General features: G+C 42.9%; 2 protein-coding genes across 6 annotated transcripts in view; one reads left to right on the forward strand and one right to left on the reverse strand.

Moving 5' to 3' along the window:
* Positions 1-14,115, forward strand: part of RIPOR3 (RIPOR family member 3) — a 119,999-nt gene extending 105,884 nt beyond the window's left edge. For all 4 annotated transcript variants that reach the window (XM_079979050.1, XM_079979051.1, XM_079979052.1 and 1 more), the window contains exons 19-22: positions 675-877; positions 6,486-6,569; positions 7,267-7,357; positions 8,959-14,115. In XM_079979050.1, coding sequence (XP_079835176.1) covers positions 675-877; positions 6,486-6,569; positions 7,267-7,357; positions 8,959-9,059 — 479 coding nt within the window. In that variant the 3' untranslated portion in view covers positions 9,060-14,115. The remainder of the gene's footprint in view (positions 1-674; positions 878-6,485; positions 6,570-7,266; positions 7,358-8,958) is intronic.
* PTPN1 (protein tyrosine phosphatase non-receptor type 1) overlaps positions 12,001-25,225 on the reverse strand; it is an 84,802-nt gene continuing 71,577 nt past the window's right edge. Inside the window, exons 5-9 of one of the 2 annotated variants that reach the window (XM_079979575.1) lie at positions 23,045-23,182; positions 21,168-21,377; positions 19,924-20,085; positions 18,048-18,280; positions 12,001-14,612 (exon numbers count right to left, since the gene is read on the reverse strand). In XM_079979575.1, the coding sequence (XP_079835701.1) occupies positions 14,423-14,612; positions 18,048-18,280; positions 19,924-20,085; positions 21,168-21,377; positions 23,045-23,182 (933 nt within the window). In that variant the 3' untranslated portion in view covers positions 12,001-14,422. Of the gene's footprint in view, positions 14,613-18,047; positions 18,284-19,923; positions 20,086-21,167; positions 21,378-23,044; positions 23,183-25,225 lie in introns of both variants that reach the window. The other variant, XM_079979574.1, reaches the window with a different exon arrangement.

The raw sequence follows: 25,225 nt of genomic DNA on the forward strand, positions 1-25,225 counted from the left end.
GGCACAAACCCTGAGATTAAGAGCCTCACATTCTTCCAACTGAGCTGTTGGGTTGATCAGAAAGATAATTCTCTACCTGTGACCTAGTCAAAGTTGCTAGCGCATTGGGCGGACCAGTGTCTGATTTAACAACCTTAAATGTTAATTTGTACCGGCAGTTGTATACCTTTAAACAAAAAAAAAAAAAACAAAAAAAAAAGGCATTGGGGTTGTGTCCAATGAAGTTGTCCTTTTAGTACAATATTTCTCAAGCCTGGGTCCCCAACTGTTGTTGGACTACAACTCCTATCACCCTTGCTAGCAGGACCAGTGGTTAGGGATGATGGGAGTTGTCCAAAAACAGCTGAAGACCCAAATTTGAGAAACATTGTTTTAGTACAAAGACTTCTGCCTATGCGATGGGACTTCCTCTCCCTGCATACCTCCCAAATTTGTTGAGGTGGTGTTCCTTCAACTCTTTGGAGAAGATTTTGGGGTGTGGGCAAGGGAGCCCATGGGGAGAGGAAGTCCCGTTGGTGCAGAAACGCCATTGTGTGTAAATGCTCAGACTGCACTGCATGCAAACTGTTGTAGAATAAGTCACCTTGACATTATGCCATGAAGGGAAGATAGAAAAAAGCGGAAATAGTTTTTCAGAGCCATAATCCACTTATGGTTGGGTTCCTCCTCTGCAGTGATGCTGACTGAGGACCTGCAGCGTCCTGGGAGAATGAAGAAAATAAAGAAACTGAAAGGGAAGCGACTCAGCCGACTGCAGCCCCTTCCACAGACCTTACAGCTCCTTGCCGTCCTGCAGCTTGATGAAAACCATCGTGTGTGCAAGGCAGCCATGTCGTGTCTCTCTCGGGCGGCAGCTGATAGGAATTTCAGGGAAAAGGTACCGGCTTTCCACTTCGCTTGGCATTCCCTCGTTTGCTGTATCCAGATAATACAGTGGTGCCCCGCAAGATGAACGCCTCGCAAGACGGAAAACCCGCTAGACGAAAGGGTTTTCCGTTTTGGAGGCGCTTCGCAAAACGAATTTCCCTATGGGCTTGCTTTGCAAGACGAAAATGTCTTGCGAGTTCCTGCGGGTTTTTTCCCTTTTCCCCCCCCTTTTCCTAAGCCCTAAGCTGCTTATCAGCTGATCCGCTGATAAGCCGCTTATCAGCTGATCCGCTAAAAGCCGCTAAACCGCTAATAGTGCTAATCCGCTAAGCTGTCAATGGGCTTGCTTCGCAAGACGAAAAAACCGCTATACGAAGAGCCTCACGGAACGGATTAATTTCGTCTTGCGAGGCACCACTGTATATGCCTATATGTATGGGAAGGGGCCATAGCTGAGTGGTAGGGGCATTGGTTTGCAGGACCAGGCCAAAGGCCCATCTAGTCTACCATCGTGTTCTCACTGGGGTCAACCAGGACTCTTGGCTGTTCCATGGCCCCCAGATGTTGTTTTGAGGAAGTGAAATACTAAAAAGTTGTGCAGTTTTCCTCACCAGGGCCAAAACTAGGCTTTCTGTCATCCGGGGCAAAGACCTAGTTTGTCACATACCCGCCCCTCCCACTTGTTAGCGTACATGCATACACACACACACTTGTTCATAAAGGGCATAAAAAGTAGTTTGAAAGAGGCTGGAGAAGAGAGAGTCTCTTTAAAGAGTAAAATTGTCTGTGTATGTACCTGACTTCCCTTCAGCCTTTAGATCTCCTCAGAGAGTAACAGAGCATTTGAGGAATTCTATGAAGTACAGTATTATGACTGCATGATATAATAATAATAAAAGTAAAATAATAATAATAATAATAATAATAATAATAATAATAATAATAATGGAAACTGTGATAATGATCAGGACACATACCAGCGAGTAAGTCCTAATGAACTCAGTGGGACTTACATCTGAGTAGAAATGTTTAATATTGCAGTATAAGACTGCAGAATCTTTACACAGTTACCTGGGAGTAAACCCCATTGAATTCAGTGGGACTTTCTTTTTTTTTTTTTATTAAATTTTGACATAAATATATTTCACAAACATACAAAAGACAAAATGAAAAAGAAAAAACAGAAAAAGAGAAAAAAACAAACAAAAAAAATTGAAATACATACAACTTTGATGACATTGATCGACTTCCCTTTATCTCGATTTCGGAAATTATTATCTTGTTTATCTATCTGCTGTGTCTATTCCTTAATAAAACTTTTTACGTAGTAAGTGTTATCTCATGCCTACTGTGATTTCTATAAGTACATATGTGTTTCTGATCAACATTTTAATTTTCCCCTTGTCTCTATTTCCATATATATCCTAAATTTATCCCATTCATTGTTAAATTTTGCACTTCTTTGATTTCTTATTTTCTGTGTCAATTTAGCCAGCTCCAAATAATCGGATAATTTAAGTTGCCACTCCTTTAGTGTTGGGTTTTTTGGTGTTTTCCAGTACTGTGCTATGAGGGTTCTGGCGGCCACCGTTGCATATTGAAAAAAGGTTCTATCTTCTTCTTTGATATCCTTACCAATTATCCCCAGCAGGAAGGCTTCGGGTTTTTTAACAAACGTGTATTTAAATTTTTTTTTTTAATTCATTATAGATGGATTCCCAAAATTTTTTGAGAATCTCGCACGTCCACCACATATGAATGAATTCGCCCTCCTTGCTCTTACATTTCCAACACAGTTTATCGCCCGTTCTATACATTTTATGTAGTTTTACCGGCGTTATGTACCATCTGTACATCATCTTATACATGTTTTCCTTTAGTGTCGTGCATGCTGAAAAATTCATATCTTTACACCACAATGCCTTCCATTTGTCAAACTCTATGTTGTACCCTAGGTCTACCGCCCACTTCACCATCACATCCTTTACTTCCTCGTCCTTGGTATCCCACTCAAGCAACTGGTTGTACATTTTTGATAATAATTTTGTTTTACTTTCTATTATTTCAATCTGAAATCTAGATTTCTTGTCATTTATTCCGATCTTATTATCTTCCCTCCACATTGAATTAATTTGATGGTATTGAATCCAGCCAGTCAGCTTGCTTTTTATTTCTTCATAAGGTCTAATCCTCCACCCGGATTCTGTTTTGGTTAGTAAATCTTCATATGGAATTCAGTGGGACTTTCTTCTGAGTAGTGAAGGCTTCCAGTTTAAGGCTCGAAAGAATAAAATAAAAGAATAATTTTCCTTAAAAAATCGCTGGCTGCTGAACCATTGCAATTAAAAAATTTAAAGTGGATTGGCTACATTTTCCTCCCAAATTACAGGAAGGGACAAAAACAATGTGCTTCGCATGTCAGCATCACATTTCTTTCATTGTAGGTATTTTATTTTCAGTATAAAGAGGATTCGGTTTTTGTAGCTGATTGTATGCAGCAGTGCCCTCTTTATGTATTCACATGGTGTAAACATACCGTATTTTTCCTTCTATAACACGCAGATTTTTTCTCCTAAAAAGGAAGGGGAAATGTCTGTGCGTGTTATTGAGCGAATGTGTGGTCCCTGGAGCCAATTGGTGCGAAGGGAGGTAAAAAAAAGCAGGCAAAAATCAAACCGCGCGTCTCCTAGAAGGGAAACTTGAAAAGAGGAAGCGGCTGCTTTCCGGCATTCTGCCTCAGGGTCTTACTGCCTACCCACCTCTGTTTCCTTGCTGTGTTTGCTCAAACGGAACAAAGAGCAGGGAAAGCCCCTCCCCTCCAGGCAAGCAGAGGGGAAAGCTGAAAACATGCAGGAGGGAGAGGGAGAGAGAGAGAGCGGGAGCTGGCTGGCTTGGGTGGGTAGGTGAGGGAAAACTTTTGCCTTCCTTTCCTCCCTACCCCTCTCCTGCATTCTTAGCCAGCTGCTTCTCTGCACACCCCTCTCCTGCTCCTTGTCCCTTCTGTGTTTTTCCATCCCTCCCCACTTAAAATGTGGTTAAAAAGCATGGATCCACATGGATCCTCAGGATCTTTGCATTGGGTCAGCCCAGATTCACCATCAGATCACATAGCATGTCCATGGCTACAGCCTGCCCCCCCAAAATCACGCACCCACTGTTGCCTGGGGCTGCAATGGTGCAAAAATGTGGTTAAAAAGCATGGATCCACATGGATCCTAAGGATCTTTGCATTGGGTCAGCCCAAATTCACCATCAGATCACATAGCATGTCCATGGCTACAGCCTGCCCCCCAAAAACCACACACCCACTGTTGCCTGGGGCTGCAATGGTGCAAAAACGTGGTTAAAAAGCATGGATCTACATGGATCCTCAGGATCTTTGCATTCAGTCACCCCAAATTCACCATCAGATCACATAGCATGTCCATGGTTACAGCCTGCCCCCCAAAAATCACACACCCACTGTTGCCTGGGGCTGCAATGGTGCAAAAACGTGGTTACAAAACATGGATCCACATGGATCCTCAGGATCTTTGCACTGGGTCAGCCCAAATTCACCATCAGAGCACATAGCATGTCCATGGCTACAGCCTGCCCCCCCAAAATCACGCACCCACTGTTGCCTGGGGCTGCAATGGTGCAAAAACGTGGTTACAAAACATGGATCCACATGGATCCTCAGGATCTTTGCATTGGGTCAGCCCAAATTCACCATCAGAGCACATAGCATGTCCATGGCTACAGCCTGCCCCCCCAAAATCACGCACCCACTGTTGCCTGGGGCTGCAATGGTGCAAAAACGTGGTTACAAAGCATGGATCCACAGGGATTCTCAGGATCTTTGCATTGGGTCAGCCCAAATTCACCATCAGATCACATGTCTGTGGCCACAGCATGAAGCACAAAAATGATACATCCACTGTTTCATTCAGAATGTTTTTTCCCTTGTTTTCCTCCTCTAAAAACGATGTGCGTGTTATGGTCAGGTGCGTGTTATAGAGCGAAAAATACGGTAGTTACAGGTAGGCAGCTGTGTTGGTCTGCTGTAGTCGAAACAAAATAAAAAAAAATCCTTCCAGTAGCACCTTAGAGACCAACTAAGTTTGTTATTGGTATGAGCTTTTGTGTGCATGCACACTTCTTCAGATACACTTCTTCAGGTCATACCAATAACAAACTTAGTTGGTCTCTAAGGTGCTTTGTTGTGGTTGTTTAGTTGTTTAGTCGTGCCCGACTCTTTGTGACCCCATGGACAAGAGCACGCCAGGCACTCCTGTCTTCCACTGCCTCCCACAGTTTGGTCAAACTCATGCTGGTAGCTTCTAGAACACCGTCCAACCATCTCGTCCTCTGTCGTCCCCTTCTCCTTGTGCCCTCCATCTTTCCCAACTTCAGGGTCTTTTCCAGGCAGTCTTCTCTTCTCATGAGGTGGTCAAAGTATTGGAGCCTCAGCTTCAGGATCTGTCCTTCCAGTGAGCACTCAGGGCTGATTTCCTTCAGAATGGAGAGGTTTGATCTTCTTGCAGTCCATGGGACTCTCAAGAGTCTCCTCCAGCACCATAATTCAAAAGCATCAATTCTTCAGCGATCAGCCTTCTTTATGGTCCAGCTCTCACTTCCATAAGTGAGAATACATAAGGTGCTACTGGAAGGAATTTTTTAATGGTGTAAACATGTATGCTGTCCTTTAGCTCCAAACACACACACACACACAGAGAGAGAGAGAGAGAGAGAGAGAGAGAGAGAGAGAGAACACATAAGCAAGCAATACTCCAAAGTATCAACTTGACATTTAAATTGTTTAATCATGACAAAAGCTTCTGTTCCCAAAAAGGGCAGGAGGTGGTGTTCTTATCTCTTTGCCACTTTTAGTTGATCTCTGAGACTTTGAGGGAGCAAGAAGAAAGCAACAAAACTTCCCCTTTTCAATTTTGCTTGGAGCAACCTTCTCCAGGATTTCTCTTTTGCACACAATTCCCCCCCCCCAAAATAAAAAAAAAATCATTCCAATAGCACCTTAGAGACCAACTAAGTTTGTTATTGGTATGAGCTTTCATGTGCATGCACATTTCCACGAAAGCTCATACCAATAACAAACTTAAGTTGGTCTCTAAGGTGCTACTGGAAGGAATTTTTTTATTTTGTTTCGACTACAGCAGACGAACACGGCTTTGTTGTTGTTGTTGTTTAGTCGTTTAGTCGTGTCCGACTCTTCGTGACCCCATGGACCAGAGAACGCCAGGCACTCCTGTCCTCCACTGCCCCCCGCAGCTTGGTCAGACTCATGCTGGTAACCTCGAAAACACTATCCAACCATCTTGTCCTCTGTCGCCCCCTTCTCCTTGTGCCCTCCACCTACCTGTAATTAAATTCCCAAAACAGACAGGGGGAAAGGGGAAGGAGGATTGAATAGCTAGCCTGTTTTCCTCTTCCCATCCTTTCCTGGTATCTCCCAGAAATATCAGTTCACAGGAAGAGAAGCAGTGGAAATGGTGGGGGAAACAGCAGCTCTGCAGGCTTAAGTGTTAGGAGGCTCCAATATCTTATGTTAGGGCACTTTGGAGCAGAGGAGGAGGAAATGTTATCCATGTCATTGAATGCTCCATTGTCTTTTGCAGGCTCTGCTTTTTTACACAGATGCCTTAAGTAACGATGATGTGAAATTACAGCAAGCCGCATGTCTGGCCCTCAAAAACCTCAGAGTGAGTATTTTTAAATTCTTGCTTAGTGGGGTCGTTAAGAGAGGTGCATGTGCAAAGTCACAGGCAGCCAGGAGAGGGCGCGAGAGTCACCAAAAAACATGATCATTGTACAGTATTGGAAACTGGAACACGCTTATTGAATAAGATTGGAAAGAGGGTAAGAAATCGCTAAAATTGATTTGTGTAAAGGGGAACACAGAAAAAGGAGATGTGAGGAAGTCAGGAAAGAGGGTTAAAAAAATTAGTAAGTAAGCAATAATTTTTTATTTTTTGTTTCTGTTGTTTTGTTCTGTTGTGCTGTTTTTGATTGTTAATTTTGATGTATTGTTTTGATTTGGATTTGTTTTGAAAAACCTTAATAAATATTTCTTAAAAAAAAAAAAAGGAAACTGGAACACAGAGAGGGCATAAGAAAACACATACATACACGAAAATGAGTGTTGTTAAAGGGTGAACCTGGTTGAAAAACCACCTTGAGATGTATGGATAAAGGGTGGAACACAAATGCAATTAATAATAATAATAATAAAGAGAGCTACACATTATTTATGATGATGATTTATTAAATCTCCAATTTATTAGATCTCCAGTGCCACAGGCTATCCATCCGTCTGAGTCAGTGCATTGATGTAAAGAGTTAGGAAGCATTCTGAAATAATTTAACAGCTGCTCCTGCACTGCTTCTTTTATATAACAGGGTGTGGAAAGCATAGAGCAAATTGCCAGACTGTGTCTATCAGAATCAGAGGAAGTGCGGAACGCCGCCAGAGAAACGACTCTTTCATTTGGTAAGTGCTTATAACGATTCCCTGCAGATGGATTTCGAATGAGCGAATAGTGAGCTGAAAAGCAGAAGCAACAGCTAGTTGGCCTTGGCTTAGAGAGGCATCGCTGCTTGCTCTGAGGAAGTGGTCTCCATTTTGGTTGCCCCTGCAGCGGATCTTCTTTTGCCCTCAGTTCCCAGCACTGTTCTTGTGACAGATTTCTAGAAAAAGAGCACGGCACGAATGGCTCTTGCAAGGGAAGGACACACCAACAGAAACCCTTCTACCCCATTCCTACAAAACTCTGTGTCTTGTTCCTGCAGCGCCAACCGCCTCTGCCCTTTTCTCTTCACGAGAATTGACTTTGGCCTACACCCTGAAGTCTTGTTAAATCATTTCAGCTCCCTGTGCACCCTTATTCAGCTTTGTAAATTGCTCTACTGCTTAAAAACCTAAGCTTGGTTCTGATGCATCAGACCAATGGTCCATCTGTTCCAGCATCCTGTTGCCACAGCGGCCAACTAGATGCCCCAGAAGCCCCAAGCAGGACCTGAGTAGAAAAGCACTCTTCCCACTTGGGGTTCCCAGCAACTACTTCCCATACTGCCTCCAACAGTGGAGGTAGAAGACAGAACGTATCTATAATGGCTTGTTGCCATGGGTAGATCCTGTGATAGTCATCAACTTCACAGATTTTAGAAGAAGACTTGGACCTATTCATGCCTCCATGAATAGGTCCAAGTCTTCTTCTAAAACCCGTGAAGCTGATGACTATCACAGGATCCTGTAGGAGCAGGCTCCATGGTTTAACTATAAGAACACAAGGTGAGCCTGGTGGACCAGGCCCATCTGGTCCAGCATTCGGTTCTCAGTGGCCAACCAGATGCCCATGGGAATCTCCAAAGCAGGACTTGGAACACCCTTGTGACCTTGAGAGACCTATAGTGAAGGTGGAACAATACAACCATTGTGTCTAATAGCTATGTGCTGATGTGACTATGTGCTATGTAAAGTAGTATTTCCTTTTGTCTGCCCTGAATCTTCGAATACTGGATATTAGCTACATTGGGTGGGCCAGGTTCTAACACTATGTGGGAGGAGAAACAGAGAAACTTTTCTCTCCATTCTCGTACTATTTTTTCTAAACTAAAAAGCCCCCAAGGTTTCATCAATGGAGTTTTGTTCCAGCTACTTGAGTCATTTGGGGGCAGATCCATACCATACACTTAAAGCAAACAACTTCCCTCCCCCAAATCACGAGAACTGTAGTTCCCCCTACAATTCTCAGCACCCTTAGCAAACTAGAGTTCCCAGGATTCTCTGGGAGGAAGTCATCAGCTTGAAATGTGCAGTGCATGTTCCCTTAATGTAAGCCATGGCTCTGCCCTTGAGCTCACCCTTTGCCATACCTGTTCCAGGTCAACAATATCCTTTTTTTTTTACTTTTGGATATTGCCAGGGGAGCCATTAGGCAGGCCCTAAACCTTTTCTTCATAATAAATTATTTCCATGTGGTTGGGAAAAATTGGTCGCAAAATTGTAAAAGAGGGAAGAGTCGTGCGCAAGGAAAACTTCGTTTATCCCACAATGGCAGTCAACCTCCTGATTTGTCCCTTTCTTCACAGGTGACAAAGGTAGGCTGGCTTTTGAAAAGATGGACAAGATCTGCTGTGAGCTGAGGGATACCATGTACCAAGAAGCTGAAATAGAAATCACAGTATTTTAAGCAGTGCCTTTGAGGGAGAGGCCAGATAATCTTGCACCATCTGCAATTCGGGTACAAGAGTGTGGAGAAAAGCACACAAATGTTAAATCTGTCTCGGCTGGATTTAAAAACAAATTATCTCGAGAATGAGCAGAGTTTCCACATGGTGCAAAATCTCTTTGGGTGACTCTGATCTTATAACCAGAAAGGTACTGTGTAAACCATTAAATACCAGCATCCCCCTGTCTTCAGTATCACAGGAAACATTCACCCTGAACTAAGAAGGCATCTGAAAATCTTGCACTGAAGTTCTCCATTTGGAGGAGAGGAGACAGAAGCAGCTTCTTTTTTGACTGTGAGCTGTTTTCTTAGGAATAACCAAGGTGTTTCAAAAGGGAGAGAAAAAGAAAACCACAAGGATGGGCCACACTGGGATTGCAGTGAGTGGCGTTAATGAAGATTTTGCAGCCCTCTACAACTTCAATCCAACCTGCCTCCTTTTTTTAGGCCATAGGAAAATAACTTGCATATTTATTTGCTTAATATTGTGGACAAGGACTTCCACGCAATCTCTAAAGTAATTTGGGACAGTAAATTAACCTGAAATCTTCTTTCAAAAGGCACCTTGTTCTGGCAGCGGATGTATTGGGGTCTTAAGAATGAAAAACATGGGGTTTGTGACCCTAGAGCCTTGCAGAGTTGGAAGAGGTTAACAGCTAAAGAATCCTCACTTCTCACTGGTCACTTTCGACCATTAAGCCCCTGAACCATTCTTCTAATATACATACACACACCAGAATCTAGCGCCAGGAAAAAATGAGAAGCCATCTATTCCCATGAGTGCTTAATCTTGGGTTTATAATCTTAACCGAGAAGCTGTTTTTAAGTGGACTGTCGCTGCAATACCAAGCACATTTACATTCATCTTTTACTGAACTTGGTGAGATGCACATTTGAGTAAACAGGTGCAGATGCTGAACAATGCCTACCATCTTTTTTTTTTACCACTGATGGTGCTGGCAAGAGCTGAATGCAGTTGGGGGGGTGCAGGCCCTTTGCCTATTGGTGAGAACAGAAACGCTTCCATCCCCTGAGTGTGTTGTTTGTATGCAGCTGCCCATCACTGGATCCTGGCCCCTTGCTTTAATGTACATATTTTATACAGAACTTTGTGCTTTTTTATTATTAAAAAAAATCACTTTCCAGTATTTATTGCTGGGGCTAGTTTACATATTGTTCTTTTTTAAAGTTTAATAAAATGTTTGAAAAGTCAATTGCATTCTTCTTCCAGTTATAATTTAAAACACAATGCAAAACACAGCACTAGGAGAGAGGTGCTTCGGAGGGACGAATGTATTCAGCAGTTTGACAGGAAAAATATCAGGCAGGTGCAGCTCCTGGTTCTCTTGCTAATGCACAGTTGCAGTGAACCAAGTTAGGCGACCCTGATGTTGTCGGTAGGAAAGCACACAAAGGAGATGGCTTCAGCAGCAATATGAAGTTTAGAAGTTCAGGACTAGAAAGTGGGAAGAGGAAGACACTCCAAGAGACATGCTTCTTTACAAAAGAATTTTATTGTTGCAGCTAAAATGAGAACTGAAAATCTTTATGGGAAATTGAAAAACTGTACAGTTTTTTACTGAAACTGTGAGGTCATTGCAGCGCCTTACACAAAAGACAATATACCTGAAAACGTATTATACCAAAACATTTAGCTTGTTCGTTGTTTTTTTTAAAGGTTTTATTTTATTTTTCTTAAAAAAAACTTTTCTATGGCAATCTGTAAAAAAGAAAGACCTGATGAGTATATATTTGCTTAAGGCATATAGCAGAGCAGCTCACTAACTTTCTAACAAGTTTAAACATGGATATTTTTTTTTCCGGCCCCCACTTCCCACCCCACCCCTGCCCCCATCCCAAGAATAGGTTAACCAATACATCCACTTTGAAATGCTACTTGTATTTACACACCCAAACTACTACATACATAGACAGGACACCAAAACAAAATGCTTACAAGTTCAGCATTATAAGCCTTATACACACCTCACCGGGCTTTTGACTAGGGCAATTCCACTGCATGTTTTCACTACAGTACGAGTCCTTCTCGAGTTCAAATAGGATAAAAAGGCAAATCACTAATACTGGCAGACCCAGGAGAGACGTGGTAGCCAGTCCACCCTCCCCGTATCTCTGGCTAGCAAGGGAGATCTTTAGTTTCTTCCTCGCAGAAGGGGATAGACGTAACAGTACAATCAAGTCACTGTGGATTCTAAGGAGAGACATTCTGAATTCAACCATTCCCCCCACAAAAAAACAACAACCCCAAGGAATAATATTACCATTCATTTATCACCTGCTGCTAAGTTCAAGAGCTTTGATTTTCATATCCTTTATATAACAACAAAGCGCAGATTTCAAATCTCACTTTGGTTCTGATGGCCTATGCAAAAGAGAGAGAGAGAAAGAGAGAAAGAGAGAGAGAAAAGCTGCTCCTTTGGGGTTTCAGACAGCAGCTCCATGGATCTGGGCACCTGTTTGCTGCAGGGAACGTGTGTGTGTGTGAGAGAGAGGGGTGTGAATATGGCTTTGTACACCCTCTGGAATGTTTGTACAATATTTACTCAGTTTAAGAGTGGCATACAACCGGGTTGCACGGCAGACGTATAAAACTGAACAGAAAGTCACGCCAAGTTATTAGGCAAGATACAGGTAACCTGATGTTTGTGGGTTGTTGGTTTGTTGTTGTATTTTTTAAAAAGAGCACACCTACCAATCTATTGGCTGAACGAAGACATTTCAGCAACACTCTTGGAACCACGGCCATTTAAACAATCAGATCATGCAAATACAATCTGGGTACATCGGTAAGCAGAAATATATATATATATATATTTTAAACTCTTTTTCAACTTTCAAGCACATGGATTTTGACCAGGACACTCTCTTTTTTGCGGGGGGGGGGGGGACGGACTTTATGCATGCATCTGAATAAAAATGTGCTAACTAATGTTGCTTCTCAACAAGAGCCTACTGAATGAGAGAGAGAGAGAGAGAGAGAGAGAGAGAGAGAGAGAGAGATGGGCACAAAGCAATCGCATACTGTATAGTAAAAATACACAGATGAGCATTATATAGTTATACCATTTTCTATACTCATAATCAGTATTTTTCACGCTTGCACTATTACTGTACTACTGAAGATTGACTGCTTGAGTATTCCTCCTTTCAAATTCTGGTCTAAACAGCAATCTCACAGGTAACTTTGTCTGTCTGTCTGCGTGTATGTCTTAACTTTCCCATTACTACCTGAAGATTATTATTGTACTTTTGAAAAGCCCATGATGCAAAGCTTGACATCATTTATTTTTGATCCAACCACTCCTTCCTTCCCTCAAGGGAAAAAACCCCAAAGAGCTAAAGTTTGTGAGCGTCGTGGCAAACCAAAATAAATATGGAGAGAGAAGTCTACTCTTTTTTTTTAAAAAGGTAGATGGTACTTAAGTGCTATATAACTAGAATTTTGCAGAATTTTTAAAGCATTGATCAGTCACACTTGTAGGTCAATTGTCATGGTTTTACTTTGAAACAGGCTACAACTCTAATGAATGCATTTGTCTTGCTCTCTGCAGCACAGACAAAGGATTCTTCTGCGTGATTATTATTTCAGTCGAATGCAGTAAGAAGAGTGGACAAAGTCCTAGCTTACTACCCCCCATCATGTCATCCAACAAAGAGACAAAATACATGATTGGTCTAAACTTTTACCCTCCTTTTAGCAGCTATGGTCAGTTAAGCTATGCTATACCAAAAACAAAAAACTCAAATCTTCATCTTCAGATGGAGCAGAACACAACCTGGATCTGTTCCAAGTTAGGCTGGACACTCTTTTCTGCAGAGGCAGACAGATGGCTTAAGACACTTAAACCTGCTACTGAACAGCATGATCTTAAGCCAAATAAAAGCCAAACTTGAAATCTTTGTTCAAGGGCGGGGGGGGGGGGGGGAAGAGAGGCAATAAAACTAAAAGCCAACAGCAGTGACTTGCATCTTGCAAAATGACTTGTTGATTTGGAGAGCCAGTTCATTTGCTCAGCTTTTCTCCAAAAAGGAAGTCTCCCTCCTGCCCACCCGCTGTCCAGCAATAGCTACCTGGGATTCCTTGAGATGCTTTTCTGCAGCATAAAGGAGCTCTAAGAATTATTTTAAACTCTTCTTGTTCCATTTTGTACAGAAAGCGTATTCTTTTCACATGGTAGGTCTAGAGTGAAATGGCATTTTACAAATTATGATACTGATGCTTAAGAACGCTGGTCCTTTCCCAAACAATTTTGCAAATGCTAGTGGATATATTTTGGTTGTATTTTCCTTTCCCTCTCCCTAAAGGACAGGGAGAAAGAGAGAAAGAGAAAGTGTGTGTGTGAGAGAGATATGGGATGGTGCTATGCAATGGGGATAATAAGGAGTGCGACAGAAGACTTGCGTTTGGTGTTGGTGGTGAGTGGGAGATTTTGTCTTAAAGGAAGAAGAAAAGAGTAACGTTTGACCTGCTGGGATGCCCTGAGCAACAGCAGATGCCCGTTACAACTGCGCTGAAAGCAAGAATCTATTTAAGATAAAACCTATCCATGTTACCTGCACTGCCAGAAAACCCCACACTTCAGGGTGAAATTCAACTTGCAGGGGCATGTATTATGTAATCTCCATTCATTTACTGGGGCTCCTGAGCAGCAGCCAATTTAAGCAACAGAACTTACAAAAAAGTGGTTCTTTAGAGAGTCCTCAGTCTTGAAAAGGCATGCAGTAAAGAGCTCTCCCCTCTCAAATAAAAATAAAAAATAAAAAGTTGTACATTCTTCAGGGGTGTGTGCATGTGTGGGTGATTTAAGGAACCCAATAGTGGTGATTTAAGGAACCCAATCATGTATTTGGTTACAAACACTTGGAGAATACAAGCAATTTTTCACTTGCTCCCCCCCCCCGAAAAACAACAACCAAAAGAACGAAAACTGGCTTTAAAAGACTTCTAAAAAACAATGTGTTGTAAACTCTTATTATTCCATTTTTAAAAATAAGGGGGGGGGGGAATGAAAGAAAGAAAAAACCCCACAAGACTTATTTGGCATATTCTCTGCTTACTCCTGAATATCTTAAGGCCCTGAGATTAGAATAGTATGTTCTTGGGACCATAGGGCTAATATTAAACCCTAGTGCATCAATTTTCTCTTTAAGCCCTAACCAAAGTTCCAGCATCTCAAACTTAAGATATACTTCCACTGGGGCAAAGGCTTGGATGCCCCCCCGCTTTAGCTTTCTTTTATTGTAACAAAGTTAAAACGCCGGCGAAGCTACGGGCGTTCTCGATACCATCGCTGGCATGTCTATCAATGGAAACATACCCTGTAGCAGAGGTATGCTCCTGCGGTCAGAACAGTGAACATGCAAATGTTGACCAGAAATGGTTTCCAAGTTGACATCATGTTCTCATCGTCTTCTTCTTCCGACTTGACCATCTCTTCACTTTGAGGCGAGGCATCGACAGTTCTTTTCCTAAGCTCAGTGTCTTGACTAGTGCTGAGGAACAAGAGAGAGCACATACATTCAACATTTGTTTTTATTAGATTTTTCAAAGGTCTTAACAAACTGACTTCACATCTATTTTTCTTTGCGACTTCCCTGCCCTGATGTTTTCCATCCTTATCCTTAATTGCTGCGTTCTACTTGTTCCCAAACCCCCTAACTCCATCTTGTCTCCCCCCCCCCCCCCCGCCACCGCTCGTATCTCAAATCCTGCTTGTTATGTAGTGAAGTTTCACCCTGGGCCAGCAGGGGGATACTGTATATAGTTTTCACTCAGGTCTGTAGATAGTTTTCACTCAGGTCCACGTCAGTTATTTTAGGCGGGAACTCTGGGCTGTTGTTGCTACAATGTTGACAGCCGGCTGCCTATAAAAGCAGGCCGGCTGAGCTGTTTGCAGTCAGTTCTATTCCAGCTTACAAAATAAAGAGCTACTTGGAGAAATCGCTGTGTCGTCTGCTATGTCAACCCACAACTTAACACTGCTCGTGATTTCTTATCACTAAGATACTTTGATAGTGTAAAAGAAAAAAAGGCCTCTGGTTCTCCATAGTACAGCCTAGGACCCTCGTACCTACGGGACTGCCTCTCCTGGTATGTCCCATAGAGGATCTTACGGTCTTCAAATAAAAACATCTTGGAGATCCCGGGCCACAGGGAGGTTAGACTGGCCTCGACCAGAGCCAGGGCTTTTTCAGCCGTGGCCCCAATCTAGTGGAACGCTCTGTCACAAGAGACTAGGGCCCTGCGGGACTTGATATCTTTCCACAGGGCCTGCAAGACTGAGCTGTTCCAACAGGCCTTTGGCCAAGGCACAGTCTGACTCCCTTTCTCCTTCTGTAGTCCTCATAGAACTCTGGCTCAATGGTTGCCATTAATTTGATTCTGAATTGATTCTAGAATGTATTTTAATTAATTGACTGTGCAATTTTATGTGCACTGTGCTATTTTTACCTGTTGTTAGCCGCTCTGAGCCTGGCTTTGGCCGGGGAGGGCGGGATACAAATAAATTATTATTATTATTATTATTATTATTATTATTATTATTATTATTATTATTTATTATTATTATTATTATTATTATTATTATTATTATTATTGGTAGTTCATCATTTTGATCTCTTGGTTTTACAGTCAATTTCGCCATTTCAGCTATTTCACCATTTATTTTAAAGCCATTCTTCTTTGGTTGGAATCTTTTCCTCTTTTCATTTTGGCGCATATAAGGTTCTGGCTGAGGCTGCAGCATATATAAAAAGCTTCTTTGAACCTCCGTCCCAGGAAAAGCATATCCATTCAAAACCAGCAGGAGCTACATCCAACATTGCAAGCTCCGCTGGCTCCCATGTCGGGGCAGAGTTTCCTCTTCTGTCTCCTCCAGCCTCCAAAACATCTTCAACATCAGCTCTGAAGGGTTGGGACTTGGGAGACCCCCCTGGGGCATATTTAGTTGGGGGGGGGGGAGACCCACAGGAGGAGGAGAGGAAGCAGAAGTCCTGTTTCGCTACCAGACTCCTGCCGGCACAGCACAGGCTACAACTCAAGAGTTCCTTGCCATCTGAGAAAAGGAACTGCAAAAGTGTTTTGCAGATGCTTATTTTTGTGGAAGGCTGATTGCCAAAGAATTGATGCTTTTGAATTATGGTGCTGGAGGAGACTCTTGAGAGTCCTACGGACTGCAAGAAGATCAACCCTCTCCATTCTGAAGGAAATCAGCCCTGAGTGCTCACTGGAAGGACAGATCCTGAAGCTGAGGCTCCAATACTTTGGCCACCTCATGAGAAGAGAAGACTCCCTGGAAAAGACTCTGATGTTGGGAAAGATGGAGGGCACAAGGAGAAGGGGACGACAGAGGATGAGATGGTTGGATGGTGTTCTTGAAGCTACCAGCATGAGTCTGACCAAACTGCAGGAGGCAGTGGAAGACAGGAGTGCCTGGAGTGCTCTGGTCCATTGGTTCACAAAGAGTCGGACACGACTAAACGACAACATTTTGTGGAGGAGAGCGATGGGACAGAAAAGGAGCATCAATGCTTCGGGCATGGTGGAAAGCCAAGGAGCCAGGTTTTATATATCATAGAATTGCAGAGTTGGGTTATCGAGTCCAACACTCCCTGCAACGCAGGAATCTTTTGGCCAATGTGGAGCTCGGACTGAGTTATTGGGAGATGGGAAAAAATTGAGCACTGAGAGAAAAAAGGACCGAGAGAATAATATGAATGCACTTGTAGCTACTGCTACAAAACTGGCAAAAATGGGAGGTTGTTTTTCAGCACACCTGCAGGGGAACTTGAAGCTGGTTAAATAGGTTTTGGCTCAGTTCTAGATAAAAATGGCCAAGTCAGATTCCAGTATTGCTGAACCAGGAAAAGGAAATCTCCTGACATTATTGCACATGGAGCAGTAGTGACACCTAGTGTTCAAGCGGTGCATTTTCCACCTCTCTTCCAGCTTTTGATAATTTTTGCTGGCTGTTTCTAGAGTGTTTCATTTCAGCTGTCTGGAATGACAGGTGAGCAAGCCCCTTACTGAAAAGATAAAACCTCAGATTTTAAGCTTTTTCTACTAGAGTAGGAAAAACTTTGACCATCTCTTAATTCTTTTTAAACTGTCTGATATTTTGCAACAGCCTTTAAGCTATATTTTGGTTAGATCCATAATTAAGTCGAAACAATTTTCTTTCTCTAAAAAAATGGAAGTTGGGTTCCACCCCCACAATGTTTTAGTTCCAATGGAAATAGTTCAGTCCTACTGAGAAATGGGGAATTTGCTAAATAAGTGACCTCATTCATTCTTCTCTAGTGCAAAGACTTAAAAGGCTCTTTAGCACAAGCAGACTGCAGACAAACCATCTTGTGCCCCTGCAACGTCTTATTTGAACTGACCTAGTTTCTCAAGAAATTCCGAACATTTATGCTTTTCAGAAGATTTTGAAAGCATGCAAAATCAGTGTAGCTGCTTTCAGAACTTCTTTTAATAAATTCACAAAACGATTACAGTATAAAGAATACTTCCTGCTATATTTAAGTAACAAAGCTCAGTTGCATCTTTGGTTTACTAAGAAGCCTGTGTACAGCTTGGAAATGACCACATTTCATTCTCCACCACAAATTATTTCACTTGTTTATTCTAGAGACAGATCCCCCTCTCTCCTGGCATTTTTTTCTTCCTTATAGTAGAGGAGCAAGGAGTTAAGAGGAGTAAGGAAAAAAATACATCAAAAGGGAACTTCCTCGAACGCTTTCGTTCCTTTCCCCTCAATCGCTGCCTCTCCACTCCTATTTTCTACATGAACGTATAAAATGTTATTGGGTCGTCGCTCTGCTTTAGTAAAAACACTGGGAGACAAAAGAGACAAGCGGCTTGCTGGCTGCAAGGCTGATGGCAATCTGATGCAAGTGTTACCCCAAAGAAATCCTGGCCAACATTACCTCTCCATGTCTAGATGTTCAGAGGGGTGATCTCTGCCATCAGGAACCTTCGCCACCAGAGCGCTCACGGCACACGCGACTTCCTCCTCTGTCACCCTATGTTTTGAAGAATTTTCCATGTGGTCGTGCACCCTTCCGTTATTCATTTCTGAGGTTCGCTTGGGTGGTCTTGGGGGTGGGGGAATATGTTCCGGCGGAGGGTCCAAGTCTTCTTTGGAGAGCTCTTTCCATTGCTCCTTCAACAGAAGCAGGAGACTTATTAAACCTTCTTAAAACACGGCAAGGAAAATGCACACACGCCTTTTCTGTACACGCCCAGGATGCACCATTAAGGTGTTCCCATTTATCCACTTTTTAAAAAGAAATGTTACTGTGCAGTTTGTTGTACCTATTGTCAGTGGGAAAATCTGAAGTGCAGGAGCTCATCATGACAGCCCCTATAGCCACGAGATTGTGCATTCCCTTAGGCTCCTAGCTAGACGAAAGACAAAATAACAAGATTTACTATTCCTTGTGATGTAACTAGACGGTGGTACCTCTGGTTGCGAACGGGATCCGTTCCGGAGGCCCGTTCACAACATGAAAAGCCCGCAACCTGAAGCGCCGTATCTGCGCGGGTGTGCGGCATGATTTGGTGCTTGTGCGCATGTGCGAAGCGCAATTTAGCGCTACTGCGCATGCACGAGCAGCAAAACCCGGAAGTAACCCTTTCCGGTACTTCCGGGTCTCCGCGGGACACAACCTGAAAAAACATAACATGAAGCAAACGTAACATGAGGTATGACTGTAATCCTATGCGCAGTCACCTGGGAGTAAACTCCACGGAACTCAGTGGTACTTACTTCTGACTTGGCTGCATAGGTTCAAGTTGTGAAACGCATTGGAAGGGCACAATTCACCTGACCAGTCCCAACAAAGGAATGTCTGCATCATCATCATTTTATTATTTATATGTTGCCCATCTGACTGGGTTGCCCCAGCCACTAAAGGCAGCTTCCAGCAGAGATTTCTGCTTGCACTCTGGGGGCTTCCCTCCTGCCCACCCCCTTGGACTCCCTGAAAATGGGTTTTGGGTGAGTGTGTCAGGAGAGCTCCCAGAATAGCTGGAAAGTTGCAATGCTTGCACAGACAGAACGATGTTGAACAAAATGTACTCTGAGTCACTTTGAAACACCTCACTGGAAACAAGTCATAAATGGAAATACTAATAATAATATACAAGGACCCCATTAAAAGAGGGGGAGGGATCTAGCCTCTGCTTAATTCCCTTCCTCATTCTCTGACTTCCTCTTTGCAGTCTTGTTATCACCTCATTCCCTTTCCGGAGCAAGGAGAGTGCATCAACCACCCGGGTGCTTGGGCACATGAAAGCATCACCCTGCTGTGAATTTTTCTTTTCTTCCCAGAGCTGCATTCCCCCCTCAACTATTCCACCGCCTATTCAAATAACGTTTAAGTGACAATGGCATGATGCGCCTTAAGCAACAACCCTCAGCTCAGCGGATACCCTTGTCTTGCTAGAGTCTTCACATCTACAAGACACAGGAAGACACGGGTTGGATAATGAACTACAGTACTGCAGTGCCAGGGCAGAACCTGCTATTCCCCAGAACTGTAAAGCAGTAAGAATCACCTATTGCAATGGCAACAACACATGCGACATCCTATAACCTGGTTTATACACAAGTGTGTGTGTGTGTCTCTGTATAAGTATCTATGTGTGTCAAAGGTGCATTTGTGAACCACTTTGTTTTAGCACATCTAATTGCCGCTCGATTCTATGCACTGCTGTTCCATAAAAATCTTGGCCCATTCACACACAACTTTAAAAAATGAAGACAACCTATGCCTGTTGAATTCTGCTAATGCTGCTCACCTGCACAGATGAGTCTCCCATAATGAATTTTGATCCTTCTAGAACAGCCAAATATGAGAAGCGAAGCTGGTCTGCAGTCTGTATAAGCCCCATGCGGTATTTCCTCATTTCTAAAAGAACCTGCTTAATGTCGACGGAAGAAGGGTCTTTTCTTTTGTCCATCTAAATAGATAAAGGTGAAATTCAGATCGTTTTTTGAATTACCTCCGAAGCAACAGTACAGCTTCTCATTTGTGGAATATCTGGAAGACGTCTTTATCAAGGTTGCAGTCCTAACCCACGTCTACTCAGGCCTTACAGAATGGTGCCCAGTGGAAATTCACCAGATCCAATATTTTTTAAGAATAACCAACAAGCTATTATTGGGCCCTCCCCCTTCATCCCACTAAAACTGGTGACCCCAACGATATGACTTGTCAAAGACACACATATTCTGACACTGAACTTAAGTAAACTCCCATGAATGCAATGGGCATTCATAAGATTTTGTTGAGAGGCTGTCATTCTCTGCACATTTATTCAAAAGCAGCAGGACTCATTTCCAACACATGCTTAGGACTGGAATGCCAGTGGAAGGAGAACAGCTTCTCTAGCTGCAGTGCCAAGGATCATGTCAACAAGGATCATGTCAACATACTCAAAAATCATGGCGATAAATGTGAAAATTAAGGCAACAAGTTTTCAGAATGAAGTGGATAGAACATAGCGTTTTCGTAGTTTTCCTGCCAAAAGCACATCTACTGAAACAAGACACAGTAAGGGTGTAGAAAGAGAGGGTGTTAGCAACTGGCTAAACAAAGGCAGGCCTCACTGAAAGCTAGGCTTGATTTTAAACTTTGAAGTGGAAATAGATTACTCTAGGATGGGAGTTGTCTGTAGGAATCTCTCTCTCCCCAAACCCTTTTCTTTTTAAGGGTGAAGATTCAGAAGTATCAGGTTCTCCTATGTATGGGCCTCTATACCATGCCACAGTTTAACTGTGCACTGGTGATACTGAGGAACTGTGTGCTGGTTCCTCCATGACATAAAGATTAGTGCCAGCCATGCACAAGTCTGAAACGGAATTAGGTTAAAGCAGAATTCAGACAGATGTCCCACACAGGCACTGCTACAAAGGGTTTGCCGAAGTTTATGAAGCCTATTTCGCTCTTCTCTGCTTAGCATGATAGACTTGTGGAGTTGAAAGGCACTAAACAAAATGGCAGCCAACACTCCCTTCCACCTTACAAGCAAGCTTCTCTTACCAAAAGGAGACAAGTGTCAACCAAGCAGAAAGTTCCTGATCTTCCAATCCCTGCACTGCAGTGTACTACAATGGGTCCATGTTCGGGGCTCAGTGACCCCGACTCTCTCACTTTGACCAGGAAGTTGAGGAACGAAGCTGGAGACTCAGGGACTCCAAAGTCAGGCCATGTTGTATAATGAAAGTGCAGGATTTCTCGAGTTTCATGTGTCTGCAAAAGCCAAAAAACCATTTTCACCCAAGGTTTCAAGAAAATGTAAGTACGCAGCGATACTCGTTATGGCCTGCAACAACGCTTCAGTGATTAGGAAACTGACATTCAGTTTATTTTCATATTTCTTCTAAAAAAAAAATTACGCGTGCATGGAACATAACACCCAACAACTCCCCACACCTGCCCTGGCCAAACTTCAGAAAGTTGATTTCAAGGCTGCATTTGAACAGGCATTTACTTCATGAGGTGCCACAAAAATTTTACTCAAGTGTAAAAAGATTCACAGAGTATCTCAAATTCCACTGTAGGGACACTGCAATTCATGGTATTCTAGGGCAAGGCTGTGGATTCTCCAGCCCAGGGGCCTCATCACACTGGCTAGGCCTCAAATCTGGCATGAGAGACCATTTTGGCCAGGACAAGTCCACCTGCCCTGTGGGACCGGTACAGATGCAGTTTCCTGCTGAAAGTGGGCTTTGCGGGCACTGCTGATTGTCAGCACTTGCAAAGCCCTCTTCGATTTCAAACTGCACAGGCAAAGGAAAATTCATCAACGGATGTCATGGTGCCATTAGGTGACTGGGGATTGCGGTCTAGCGCACCTGTCAAAATCGTTGGGGGAAAGAGATGACCCTCACGGTCACTTCCAACTCTACAATTCTATGGTTTTGTGCACTTGGGTACCAAAGCATCTCTTCTGCTGGCTGGGAACTGTTCCCCATATCTGCTCTAAGATCCTATATGATTATTACATGGTAGTTGTTTACTACTAGAACCGCTAAACAGGGTTTGCCTCTTGATTCAAATGTAGCCTGATTCTGCGGTTTGCCATCAGCTATTGGCACAAGATCTAGGAGAAAGTTCATGGGAACCTGTTCAGTTGAAGGAGAGTTTGCAAAGCCCCGTGCAAAGCGATCCACGAGGCCTGGATATCACTTGATTGTCTGCAAGATAGCTTTTTTTGTAGCAAGGGACTCAGCAAGAGGGTCTGACTGAGACCCTTGCAAAGCGCTATCTTGTTGAGTGTTTTCCAAGGGTCTCAGCAAGATTCAACTATCAGCTGATTGTTGGGTCCCTTGCAAAGTGTTTTGCAAAAACCATGCTGGCGAAAAAGGCTCACCAAGCATAACTGTGTCAGGTGCACTAGACCAATACAGTCCTCCACCCTCGTTCTTGGAAGTACTTTACTATGGGACATGACCTAATTGCGCTTCTCATTAAAAAAGCTAAAAAAAGAAAAATTGGGAAATATGGAAAACATACTGCTTTCCCCACTTCTATTTCCACACAACTGCCAAGAATGTAGAGACAGGAAACTCTGAGAATTCCTGCGGTGTTTCTAGCCCCCATGGCTGCAAAGATGTTTGCAGGTACGATGGCAAAAAAAAACCCTGATGTGCTTATCTGTGTTGAATGTGCTGCCCATACCTAGGAACTAGAATCCGAAGAACCAGTGCGGCAACTTCTCAAATGTTAGAACAAAATACCTTCAACGCAACTGAGATTCTGCTACATCAGCATTAAGCAGATCTTGAAGCTCTAGCAAAGAGTCATCAAGTATCCATCTTCTCAATGCAGGGGACTAATATAGCAAAATACGGTTTGTAAAAAGTGTGTGTATGTGTGTGAGAGAAATGGTTAACGCTGAGCTTCCCCATACTTACTGTGAGGTTTTCCAATTCTAACTGTCGTACTGTATAGTAGGATTTTATATCTTCTGATATCAAGGTTAACGTCAAGTTTGTATCCTCAAAGAGCATCACTTTCTCCTCTTTTTGCGGCCAGTACTGTGCACATTTTATCTAGAGGGGGGAAACGAGCAAGACTCGTGTTCAAGCTGCTTGACAAGGAGTCGCCCAGAATGGCAAGCATTATTTACAAATCATCAGCATGCATGGCACTTATAGACAGCCCCTTCGCATTATCCGTGTACATGTGGCACACAGACGTAGTTTACTGAATATCTAAAAGCAGACTTGCAGAAATGAAAAGGGGGGGGGGGACCTGTCGTTTCCCACAGGCTTCCAGTCAATAAGAAGAGGAAGGAAATTGCACAGGGAAGGAATTGAGCAAGGAGGCGAGTCTTTAAAATCAGTGGTTGTGAACCTGTGTTTGGCTTCCACAGTAACTGACTAATGGTCATTCTGGCTGCGACTGATGGGAAGTCGACATCTGGAAGGTCACAGGACCCCTAACCCTCCTTTAAATGCTCCTTGAAGATGCTGGAGGACGCATGGGTGATGTTGGAAGAGATCACTTGCAAAGTGCAGTGATGGGATGCAGAGGGCATCAGTTCTGGGGTTGGAAGTGTGCCAGTGGTGTAGCACATGAGTTTGCATGCAGGTCTCAGTTTGGCACTGAAAGGTGGCAGGATGTGGAAAGACCTTTGCCTTGGATACCGGTGTTCATCCACCCCTAAGAATTTACGCTGAAAGTCTCAACCGCTAACAACAGGAGAAACCTCTGTGATTACCCCTTAAACCACTGAAACCACTGAGTGAACAAAACATATTTTCGAGTGCCCATGGACTGGAACCGATCTGGGATTACAGAACATGGCAGCTAGGGAAAACCTCATTTGGGCAAAACTGACAACTGCAACGAGCCAACAAAATTGCCTTAACGATTTATGGGACTCTATTTAGGAGAACAGCTAGAAGTATACATGCACACAACTGTAGCTTTTAATTAGGAATCAAGAGACACAGATGCAATTGAGTTGTTCAGTTCAGTTCAACCCCTTTCCCCCAAATCCCAATCTTATGAGATCATTTTGATGCCATATGGGATAGTTTAAAGGTTACAGCGGTTTGTTCTCACTGAAAATGGAGTCTGGGCATTTCAATTACCTAAGTTCTTGACTGATCATAGTAATTTTCTCAATAATAATTTCCCAGGAAATCCAAGATTTGCATCGCTAGAATGTTTATATGCCATGAAGCTGATGGTGTCCAATGGTTGAGACAACTATCAAACCTACAATTGTAGACACCAAGAACTTGGGTTCATGGAGAACGCTGTCCTGCAGAATTCAATACAACTTCAATGACATTTGACGAGGGAAATGTTTACTATTCTTGGATTTTTAGTGTTCCGTTTTCAGTGCAATAGCCTTATTCTTTCTGCTTTTTCTACCATATGACAAAGAGATGGATAATTATGCTATTTAATTACTGATCAAAAATAGTCCAACATGGGAGGGTAATACTGGAGACCTTTTATAGAACGGAAACTGGTACAATCCACTAGGGAGTATTACACAAAAGAAGTGTTTGAGGCAATAGTTTACCAACCCACAAAATGTTTTATCCGGGGGGGGGGGGGAATGAAGGAATTATGTGTAGGATAGAAGGCACCAATGTCTTTTTCCATTTAACTCCTGAACAATACGACTTGGTTGGAGACAGAAAGAATTTTTAATCTTCTGCAAATTTATTTTTAATCGCAGCTTGCAAGAGAATCTGCTCTATGTAACTTTTTTTTTTTTTTGCACTAAATGGTTTGGCAAATAATGTTTTTGCCAAGTTCCCATTGAGTACCCCCCCTCAACCGTTTGTCGAGAAGCATTAGCAGCCTTCCCTCAGGGGATCTCAATAATTCTGTGCTTTGTTCAAGCTTACTGGCAGTGGAGAAAGAATGAGTGGGGGTGAGTGGGAGAGGAAGGAATGGTTGAGTCTGTGGTTACTGTACTTCTCGTTTTAGATTTGTTTCACTACGCATATTACTGGGGAACTGGAAACCTCCACTCAACAAGACAGTGATTACTGCAGACGACTTCTCCATAAATCTTTCCTATATCCTATAAGGAATACAATTCGCTCTTCACTCCAAGGACTTTTGAAAAA

The sequence above is a fragment of the Podarcis cretensis genome (genome assembly GCF_951804945.1).
Source record: "Podarcis cretensis genome assembly, chromosome: 6".
NCBI lineage: Eukaryota > Metazoa > Chordata > Lepidosauria > Squamata > Lacertidae > Podarcis > Podarcis cretensis.